The 11,700-nt window shown below is 44.3% G+C and overlaps 1 protein-coding gene across 1 annotated transcript in view; it reads right to left on the reverse strand.

Moving 5' to 3' along the window:
• tpp1 (tripeptidyl peptidase I) overlaps positions 1 to 8,859 on the reverse strand; it is a 45,439-nt gene extending 36,580 nt beyond the window's left edge. Inside the window, exons 1-2 of the mRNA XM_063047101.1 lie at positions 8,716 to 8,859; positions 8,513 to 8,593 (exon numbers count right to left, since the gene is read on the reverse strand). Coding sequence (XP_062903171.1) covers positions 8,513 to 8,593; positions 8,716 to 8,726 — 92 coding nt within the window. The 5' untranslated portion in view covers positions 8,727 to 8,859. The remainder of the gene's footprint in view (positions 1 to 8,512; positions 8,594 to 8,715) is intronic.
• Between the last annotated feature and the right edge of the window lie 2,841 nt (positions 8,860 to 11,700).

The raw sequence follows: 11,700 nt of genomic DNA on the forward strand, positions 1-11,700 counted from the left end.
CCTGGCTTCAACAGCTGCCTGTAGTGAAGAAATCCACAGATTCACCACTCTCCAGCTAAAGACATTCCTCTCATCTCTGTTCTAAAAAGACACCCCTCCATTCTGAGGCTGTATCCTCTTAGACACTCACACCACAGGAAACATCCTCTCCACATCCACTTTGTCAGGGCCTTTCATCATTTGATAGGTTTCAATGAGGTTAGCCCTCATTCTTCTGAATTCCAGTTAATACAGACCCAGAGCCATCAAACGCTCTTCATATGACAAACCATTCAATGCTGGAATCATTTTCGTGAACCTCCATTGAACTGTCTCCAATTTCAGTGCATCCTTTCTAAGATAAGGGGCCCAAATCTGCTCATAATACTCCAAGTGAAGCCTCACCAGTGCTTTATAAAGTCTCAACATTACATCCTTGCTTTTATATTCTAGACCTTTTCACTCCATTTAGAAAATAGTTAACCCTTTCACTTCTTCTACCAAAGTGCATGACCACTTACCGACACTGTATTCCATCTGCCATTTCTTTGCCCATTCTCCAATCTAAGTCCTTCTGTAGCCTCTCTACTTCCTCAAAACTACCTGCCCCTCCACCTATCTTCATATTGTCTGCAAACTTTGCAATAATTCTATCATCCAAATCATTAATATATAACATAAAAAAAAATTGGTCCCAACACAGACCTCTGTGGAACACCACAGAAAAGGCTCCCTTTATTCCCACTCTTTGCCCCCTGCCAATCAGCCACTGCTTTATCCATGCTAGAATCTTTCCTGTAATACCATGGTTTTGTAGTTTGTTAAGCAGCCCCATGTGTGGCACCTTGTCAAAGGCCTTCTGAAAATCCAAGTACACAAGATTAACACACACTTCATGACCCGACACCTGGAACTTCCAGCATACTACCAGCATTTTCCAGTAATGCAAAATACTTATTCAGTTCATCTGCCATTTCGTCATCCCCCATTACTACCTCTCCAGCACTGTTTTCCAATGGTCCAATATCCACTCTTGAATCTCTTTTACACTTTATGTATCTGAAGAAATTTTCAGTATTTTCTTTATTATTACTGGCTAGCTTATTCCATCTTTACCTTCTTAATGACATTTTAGTTGCCTTCTGTTGGTATTTGAAAGCTTCCTACTAATTTTTGCTCTATTATATGCCCTCTCTCTTTGGCTTTTTATGATGGCTTTGACTTCCCTTGTTCGCCATAGTTGTGTCATCTTTCCTTTAGATCACGTCTTCCTCTTTGGGATGTATATATATCTTGTGCCTTTGCTTCCAAAAATTCCAGCCACTGCTGCTCTGCCGTCATCCCTGCCAGTGTTCTTTTCCAATCATTTCTGACCAATTCCTCTCTCATGCCTCTGCAATTCCCTTTCCTCTACTGTAATACTGATACATCTGACTTTAGCTTCTCCTTCTCAAATTTCAGGGTGAATTTCATCATATCATGATCACTCCCCCCCCCCCACCCCCACCACCCCCGGAAGGGTTCTTCTACCTTACAGTCTCTAAGCAATTCTGGAATTCTGGTTACTGCACAACACCCAATCCAGAATAGCTGATGCTGTGGTAGGCTCAATCACGAGCTGCTCTACAAAGTCATCTTGCAGGCAATCTAGAAATTCCCCCTCCTGTAATCTAGCACCAACCTGATATTCCCAATCTACCTGCAAATTGAAATCCTCCATGATAATTGTAATATTGCCCTTTTGGCATGTGATTTCTATCTCCCATTGTAATTTGTAGGCCACATCCTTACTACTGTTGGGGATCTGTATACAACTCCCATCAGGGTATTTTTACCCTTGCAGTTCCTTATCTCTATCCACAGTGATTCAACACATTCTGACCCTATGTCACCTCTTTCTAATGATTTGATTTCATTTTTTACCAACAGAGCAACGCCACCCCCTCCACCTTCCTGCCTACCCTTTTGATACAATGTGCATCCTTGGACATTAAACTCCCAGCTATAATCTTCCAACTGTGATTCAGTAATTATACCTGCCAATCTGCAACTGTGCTGCAAGTTCTTCTACCTTATTCCGTGTACTGCACGCATTCAAATATAACACCTTCAGACCTGTACTCACCCTTTTCAAACTTCTCCTCCTGTTACATTGCAACTCATCCTGTTGACTGCAATTTTGCCTGATCAACAGCCTCTCCTCACTACACACTGCCTCTGATTGTAAACCAACTACCCTCATCTTCAGCACAGTTATCCACCTTTCCTACGATACTCCTTACATTGAAATATATGCAGCTCAGGTCACTAGTTCCACCATGCTCAACCTTAACTTTGGCTGAGGTCTTACCAACATCTGCCTCCACAACCTCTCCATTAACTGTTCTGGCAATCTGGTTCCCATTCCCCTGCAACTCTAGTTTAAACCCCACCATGCAGCATTAACCAACCTTCCTGCTAGGATATTAGTCCCCTCCAGTTCAGGTGCAAACCATCCGTTCTGTACAGGTTCCACCTTCCCTGGAAGAGAGCCCAAAGATCCAAAGATCTTATGCCCTCCCTCCTACACCAACTCCTTAGCCACATATTAAACTGTATAATCTTCCTAGTTCAGGCCTCACTAGCACGTGGCATGGATAGCAATCCTGAGATCACAATCTTAGAGGACTTGCCATCTAACTTAGCACCTAACTGCCTATGCAGAACCTCGTCACTCATCCTACCCAGGTCATTGGTACCTTCATGGACCACGACTTCTGGCTGTTTACCTTCCCACTTAAGAATGTTGAGGACTTGATCTGAGATATCCCAGCCCTTGGCATCCAGGAGGCAACATGCCATCTGGGAATCTCGTTCTTGCCCACAGAACCTCCTGTCCATTCCCTTAACTAACAGATCCCCTATCACCACAGCGTGTTTCTTCTCCCCATTTCCCTTCTGAGTCACAGAGGCAGACTCAGTACCAGAGACCCGACCACTACGACTTTCCTCTGTTAGGTCATCCGCCCGGCAGTAACCGAAGTGATATACCTGTTGTTGAGGGGGATGGCACAGGGGTACTCTGCACTGGCTCCTTAACTCCTTACCCAGTCCTGACTGTCAACCAGTTTCCTGAGTCCTGCACCTTGGGTGTAACTACCTCTCTACAAGTACTACCTATCACCCCCTCAGCTTCCTGAATGACCTAGAGTTCATCCAGTTCCAGCTCCAGCTCCTTAACTCAGTTTGTTAGAAGCTGTGGCTGGATACACATCTCGCAGTTGTAGTCAGCAGGGACACTGGAGGTCTCCTTGCCATCCCACATCCCGCAAGAGGAGCATTTCACTATCCTGCCTGGCATCTCAACTGTCCTAGCCGAGCAGATAAAAAGAAGAGAAGGGAAAAAAACTTGAGCTTTTCTTTCCTTTGCTTTCTCTGACTGAAGCCTCTCTTTGATGAAACCTTGAAGATCTAAAGCCTCAAGATCACTACTCTATGTCTACTCCGACAAAGACCGGTGTGCTTGTCCGTCTTCCTTTAGTTTGCTCTTACTAATCAATCCCAAATGCCGATTGATTGCTGGTCAAAGTTCTTTTTCGTTGCCGTGACCCACTGCTGCCTTTTGGTCCTCGGACAGCGGACCTGATTGAAATCCCCTCCTCTCCAAACTGCATGTCTGGATTGGCCACTGGTCAAAGCACTTTTTCCAATGAGAAAACATTTATTCAAGTAATACAAATAAAGAAGCTTCCAGAGCTTTCCAGAATTATACTTTGCATCTCTGCTAGAGGCATAGTAAACTGTTATATGCATATAAGAGCTACTTAAAATACATGAGATAATTGTTAAACTGCAAAGGAAATAGCAACTAAACAGCTTAAACTAAGAATTAAACAGTCAGATCCAACAGTGCTGTATTGCTAAGCAAGAAAATAAATACATAATAATGCAGAATTCCAACAGGCTTATGCAAAGCTTTTCTGTATCAACTTATAAAGCACTTCCAAACATTAGGACGCAAGCAACAGGAATTCTGCAGATGCTGGAAATTCAAGCAACACACATCAAAGTTGCTGGTGAATGCAGCAGGCCAGGCAGCATCTGCAGGAAGAGGTGCAGTCGACGTTTCAGGCCGAGACCCTTCGTCAGGACTAACTGAAGGAAGAGTGAGTAAGATTTGAAAGTGGGAGGGGGAGATCCAAAATGATAGGAGAAGACAGGAGGGGGAGGGATAGAGCCGAAAGCTGGACAGGTGATAGGCAAAAGGGGATACGAGAGGATCATGGGACAGGAGGTCCGGGGAGAAGGACAAGGAGGGCTGGGTGGGGGGGGGACCCAGAGGATGGGCAAGAGGTATATTCAGAGGGACAGAGGGAGAAAAAGGAGAGTGAGAGAAAGAATGTGTGCATAAAAATGAGTAACAGATGGGGTACGAGGGGGAGGTGGGGCCTTAGCGGAAGTTAGAGAAGTCGATGTTCATGCCATCAGGTTGGAGGCTACCCAGACGGAATATAAGGTGTTGTTCCTCCAACCTGAGTGTGGCTTCATCTTTACAGTAGAGGAGGCTGTGGATAGACATGTCAGAATGGGAATGGGATGTGGAATTAAAATGTGTGGCCACTGGGAGATCCTGCTTTCTCTGGCAGGATCTCCCAGTGACCACACATTTTAATTCCACATCCCATTCCCATTCTGACATGTCTATCCACGGCCTCCTCTACTGTAAAGATGAAACCACACTCAGGTTGGAGGAACAACACCTTATATTCCATCTGGGTAGCCTCCAACCTGACGGCATGAACATCGACTTCTCTAACTTCCGCTAAGGCCCCACCTCCCCCTCGTACCCCATCTGTTACTTATTTTTATGCACATTCTTTCTCTCACTCTCCTTTTTCTCCCTCTGTCCCTCTGAATATACCTCTTGCCCATCCTCTGGGTTCCCCCCCCCCGTCTTTCTTCCCAGACCTCCTGTCCCATAATCCTCTCGTATCCCCTTTTGCCTATCACCTGTCCAGCTCTTGGCTCTATCCCTCCTCCTCCTGTCTTCTCCTATCATTTTGGATCTCCCCCTCCCCCTCCAACTTTCAAATCCCTTACTCACTCTTCCTTCAGTTAGTCCTGACGAAGGGTCTCGGCCTGAAACGTTGACTACACCTCTTCCTACAGATGCTGCCTGGCCTGCTGCGTTCACCAGCAACTTTGATGTGTGTTGCTTGTCCAAACATTAGGACTTGCATTTTGAGTGACGATGACAAATGCCGGCAAGAGCCAGGGGACTGTTATCCACCAATTGACATTAATCAGGGCTGTGTTTTTGAGAAACTTCTTCACAAATTCTATATGCAACCATTCATGCCAGCAACACACGAAGTGCTGGAGGAACTCAGCAATTCATGCAGCATCCATGGAGAAACATGCATCATTTTGGATTAAGACCCTACATCTGGATTAAATTCCACCAGCATTTTGTGCACTGCTCCAGATTCTAAAATCTGCAGTCTTTTGTGTCTCCTCTCTGTCATCATTTTTGCCAGGAAAGACAAACCACAAATCCCCTGCAATACAAGAAACCATTTTAAAGAATTTAGCAGCACTAAGTCTAGAAGTTGCAGACAATGTACTGTATAATACTGGAACAACCGAAGTAGAAAAGTTAACTGGGAGATGAAAGAATTTCAAGATGACTAAAGAACTAAATTATCTTGGATTTGTGCAGAAAGGTAGTGCTGGCATACAAGAACGATGGTGTTCTTCTACAATGGGGCTAAATGGCTTAAGCCTATTTCCACTTCCTGTGTTCAAGGAAACTACAGAGCAGATTTCCTTCCCTTGGCAGAATGCACCAAAAAGGCAAAACTGCAGCTTTAGAGGTATCAGACAAATTTATTTAATCAAATTTGATTATTTAGAAACAACTTTAGAATGAAAAAAAAGTGAGAACATGCCCTTGCATCTACAATTCATTTCTCAGTGAACAAAAAAAAAATCAGCAGAAGCTGAAAGTCTAAAATAAAACCAGAAAATGCAGAAAATCCCAAGCAAATGTTGATGGTTAACTTAAGGTAGAAATAGCCAGTTCTGATACAGACAGAGGGTTCGGGTAATCAGAAGTTGGAGAATTTAGTATTGAGCTGGAAGGCTGCTATGTGCAAATGGAAGATGAGGTGTTGTTGCTCTTCGCATTGGGGCTCTTATACTGCTGCAGACCACAGACTGGAGTGAGAGCTGTACAGAGAATTAAAGTGGGAGGATGACCATGCATACTGAACATTGATGCTCAGCAAAGCAGTCACTCCATTTGCATTGGGTTTCTCCTTCACAGAGGAGACCACTTTCTGAACACAATGCTACAAGTTAGACTGGAAGTGTGTGTGGAGTATTGCTTCCTCTGGGGAGACTATTTGGTTCTCTGGATATGGCAAAGGGAAGTGGTTGAAAGCTTGGTGCTGTGGCTGCTTAAGAAAATGCCATAGCATGGGCGTGGTTGGTCGGGTCAAAGAATGGATTTCGGTGGATCAACAAACTGCAAGGCAAATGTTGCCTTGGAAATGCTTTAAGGTAAGAAGGAGAGGACATGCCTGTTTTAACTGGCAGAAATTGTAAGTGCTGATTGCATAGGCTGGTGGAATGGAAAGTGAGGACCAGAGCAACTCTACCCTTGCTGTCCAGGGGAAGAGGAGGCAAAACAGTGGTGAGGGAATTAGACTGGATGTGGTCAGGGTGTGTCCACTACGGCAGATGGGAAACTACAGTCCAGTACAAAAGACACTTGCTTACTTATAGGTTGTCAAAACAGCTTCCTTAAATTGGTTAGCTCACTCAATGCATAGTAATGCACAGTTGCTCCGTTTAGATTAATAGAGTATGACTAACTTTAAAAGAAATGTGTTACTGCAGGAGAGATATCAACTCCTGACTGGAATGGAATCCCCTTCTCAACAGATTACACTGTTTACTATTAGAGACAAGAAATACTAAGAATTCACAAAAATTAACTAAAAGTAGAACATTGAAGACTAGTGAATGTTTCCCTAGTACTACAAGATGGACTCTTGATCTCATGATCTACCTGGTTGTGACCCTGCACTTTACTGCCTACCTAAAATGTACTTTCCCTGTTCTGTAACATTCTATTCTGTTCCCTGTTGTTTCTACTTTGCACTACCTCAATGTACCATTGTAATGAATTTATCTGTGAGAACCTTATGCACTACAAGTTTATCACTGCACCTCAGTAGTTTGAAATGATAAACCAATTTATCAATTTATATTAAAGTATGCATGGGCTAATTGCGTTTTCCACTTGTCAATTCCCAGCTTCTTACTTCACCCCCCCCCCACCCACCCGGTTTCACCTATCATCTTCGAACTTGTCCTCCACCCGTCCACACCCCACCCCACCAACCTTCTTATTCCTGTTTCCTCCCCTTTCTTTTCCAGTTCTGAAGAAGGGTCTCAGCCGAAATGTGGAATGCTTATTCATTTCCACAGGAGCTGTCTGACAGAAGCCTGTCTGAGAGCATTCTGACAGTCTGTATCACTGTCTGGTATGGGGGTGGGGGGCTATTGCACAGGACCGAAAGTAGCCGCAGACAGAGCTGTAAATTTAGTCAGCTCCATCTTGGGCACTAGCCTACAAAGTACGCCTTTAGGTAGCGGTGTCTCAGAAAGGCAGTGTCCATTATTAAGGACCCCCATCACCCAGGGCATGCCCTTTTCTCACTGTTACCGTCGGGTAGGAGGTACAGAAGCCTGAAGGCACACACTCAGTGATTCAGGAACAGTTTCTTCCCCTCTGCCATCTGATTCCTAAATGGACATTGAACTCTTAGACACCACCTTACTTTTTTAATATATATTATTTTGTTTTTTAATCTATTCAATATACGTACAGTGTAATTTACTTCTTTCAGAATCAGAATCAGGTTTATTATCACTAGCATTTACTTATTATTATTATTTTTCTTCTATATTGTGTATTGCATTGAACTGCTGCCGCTAAATTAACAAATTTACGACACATGCCGGTGACAATAAACCTGATTCTGATTCTGCCTGCTTAGTTCCACCAGTACTTTATGGGGGTTGCTCTAGGTTTCCAGCATCTGCAGGACCTCTTCTGTTTATAATTGCATTTCTTTTTCAGGTTATGGTGAAAGTTTATTAAAAATGCCCCATGACTATATTTGGAATAAAATTTAGTTCTGATAGACTAAAGGCTCCAAAGCGCGTGAAATGATTAGCTTGATGGAACAAAACTCGAAAAAGTTGAAGCATTTTGCAAAGCAGGTGGCACTTGTAAGAAAGGGAAAAAGTTAACATTCCCAATCTGAGACTCTTCTCAAAGAAAAATCTAATCAAATGTCTCGGACCTGGCAATTTTAACTATCCTACCACAGATTGTGTCTGATCTATCGCGATTTTCCAGCAAAATTGTTTTTTTTTCTGTCACGGGTTTTCAGCATTTGCAGTTCTCTTTATTTACTTGGATTGTCTGACAGGGTTTACTTTTGACAGAAGGCGCTGCATCATAGTACAGTATCTGACTTACCTAACATCCTGATCTGGTTCGAGGAAGGCACCACGGATGGAAGAGATCGCCGAATAAAAGCAAAGCAGGCTCAGCAAACACCTGGCCAGATGAACATTGAGATTAATGAGAACTCTAGTATGCAACCTCAAAATACCAAGACGAGCACAGGTTTTAGAAATCGCTTTGCAATCACGAGTTTGTTCGCGGCCGGTATCACTCACCCGGGTGCCATTGTCGGAGGTCAGGACAGCCAGAACCACCCCTCTGTTCGTGGCTTCACACCCAGCACAAGCACTGCTGTCAATCACCCTTCCCATCGACTCGGCCTGACGGCGAATCTGCAGAAATGCTTCCGGGACCGGGAGGACGGGCTAAACGCCTGCGCCACTCTGCGATCGTTCAACTCTGACTCACGGCGCACACGTTTAATCGCTAAACATTCTCAGCATGCATTTCCAGCCAAATATTTTACAATGAACACACTTTTGGAATCTCTGATTTAAAAAGATTTGCCAAATTATGCTGCTGTCGGTGAAACAAAAGCGGAGGCAGCCCAGCCATTGTTGGCATGGCCGTAAGTCCCGACCCATCGGAGGCGAGGAACGAGGTGCTTCATCGCACTCTCATTCATTTGAAGTGACACTCAGGATTTCATTTAAAAAAACTCTAATTAAAATTGTATTTGTAATTATTTTAAAATTAAATAACTTTTCAACAGTCTTTCTATAGCTAGATAGGTGTTTTATCGATCCCAATGGAAACTACAGTGCCACAGTAGCGTTACAAGTGCACTGATGTACAAATATTAGGACAGATGTAAGAAAGAATAAAAAATTAGTTACCTCAAACAGTCTTAAGAGGAGGGTGTTATCACTTCCCCTGCTATAGGATGGCCTATTACAGACTTCGAATAGCGCTCTTTGGAGCAGCACTGTTGTCTCGATCTATTACTATAAGTGCTCCTCTGTTCAGTCAAGGTGACAACCGGAGGGTGAGAAACATTGCCCAGAATTGCCAGGATTCTCTGTAGGGATCTTTGTGCTCTCACAGCCTTCAGTAGGCCCAGTTTGACTCCTATAACAGAGCCGGCCTTTCTGTTGGCATCACCCATGTTGGTGCCATTGCCCCAGCACACCACCGCAGAGAAGATTGTACTGGTGACAACAGACTGGTAGAACATGTGAAGGAAAGGCCTGCATACTCTAAAGGACTTCAGTCTCCTCAGGAGGTCGAGGAGACTTTGGCCCTTCTTGTGTTGGTGTTCCATTCAAGGCTGTCATCCAGGTGCACTTGTGAGCCCACACCGCCAACAGTAACAGGGAGTAGACAATCACCATCTCCTTTGTCTCACTAATGTTGAGCTGCAGATGATTCAGCTTGCACCATTTGACAGTCCTCCACCAGGGCCCTGTATCCATCCTCCCAACCTCCCTTTATACACCCAACTATTGCAGAGTCATCGGAGAATTTCTGCAGAAGACATGACTCAGTGTTGTATCTAAAGCCCAATGTATACAGGGTAAACAGGGAGCCAATACAGTCTCCTGTGGGGTCCCAGTGCTGCTTATAACCATGTCTGACACACAGCTCTGGAGCTGCATGAACTTACGGTCTGCCAGTCAGGTAGTCCATTATCCAGGATACAATGCAAGTGCAATCTGCATTGAATGGAGCTTTCCCCCCAGCAGTGAGGGCTGTATGGTATTGAAGGCACTTGAGAAATCAAAAACCATGATCCTCACAGTGCTGTCCTGCTTATCCAAATGGGAGTGTTCTTTGTTCAGCAGGTAGATGACAGCATCATCGACTCCAATGTGCTCCTGGTCGGCAAAGTGCAGGGGATCGAGGGCTGATCTGCCTCTGTAGGGTCTTCATGATCTGTGAGGTCAGGGCCACTGGACGGTAGTCACTCAAGAATTTCGGTTGGCCTCTGTGAAATATTTGCAAACAATGTTTGCTTGTTGCCTACCGACAACAGGTAGTGTAGTGGTTAGTGCAATGGTATTACAACTTGAGGCGTTCCCGACTTTGGAGTTTAATTCCAGCGTCATTTGTACATTCTTCCCCTGAACCCCGTGGGTTTCCTCTGCGTGCTCGAGTTTCCTCCTGTATTCCAAAAACGTACCAGTCACTAGGCTAATTAGTCATTGTAACTTGTCCTGTGATTAGACTTAATAGGTGGGTTGCTGGATGATGAGGCTCATTGGGCTGGAATAGACTGTTCCGAGCCGTATTTCTAAGTAAATACCGTTCTACAGCAGTGTAACTCCAGCAATCTTCCGATTGTACCCCGATGTACTAACATTTCAAATTTATCTATATGTTTTTTCCCTGTGCTTCAGCACACATGACAATAACAAACCTATTGACCAGGAGGCAGGGCAGAGAGCATATGTTCCTGTAAGTATTAATGGTGTTTCGGTGAAGATGATTGAAAGCTTCAGGTACAGTACCTTGGTATAAACATCATTTGACACTATGTCTACAGAACTCAGTCTAATTGTGATGTCTCAGACTAAAGAAGCACACCAGCACCTCTACTTCATCAAAAACCTATGTCCCTGGTGACCCACATCAAAAGCATGGTGGTGTAGTAGTTGGCACAACGCTTTACAGTTCAGGGGACCTGGGTTGAATTCCTGCTGCTGCCTGTACGGAGTTTGTACGTTCTCCCCGTAATCGTGTGGGTTTCCTCTGGGTGCTCTGGTTTCCTCCCACGATCCAAAGATGTACTGGTTGGTTATTGTAAATTGTCCCGTGCTTAGGCCGGGTTTAAACTGGGGGACCGCAGAGCAGTGCAGCTCGAAGGACCAGAAGGGCCCACTCCACGCTATGTCTCAATAAATAAAAAAAACTTCCTATCCTGATGCATCACAGCTGGATTTGGCAAATGCTCTGCCCTAAATCTCAAGAAACTGCAGTTATAGACATAGCTCAGTCCATTATGAAGAGCTATCTCCTCATGGATTCTTTCTGCATTGCCCACTGCCTCGGGTAAGCAGCCAATATAATCAGATCCCTCCCCCTCTGGACATTTTCCCTTCTCTTCCATGGGTAGAAGATAAAAAAGCTCAAAGATTGCAACACCATCTCACAATTTACCTTGTCATGGCCCTTGCAGCTTATTTCCTACCTGCTTTGCATTTTCTCTATAACTGAGACACTATATTCTGCATTTTGTTACTTTTTCCTTTTGAACTACTTGA

The sequence above is a fragment of the Mobula hypostoma genome, chromosome 1 (genome assembly GCF_963921235.1).
Source record: "Mobula hypostoma chromosome 1, sMobHyp1.1, whole genome shotgun sequence".
NCBI lineage: Eukaryota > Metazoa > Chordata > Chondrichthyes > Myliobatiformes > Myliobatidae > Mobula > Mobula hypostoma.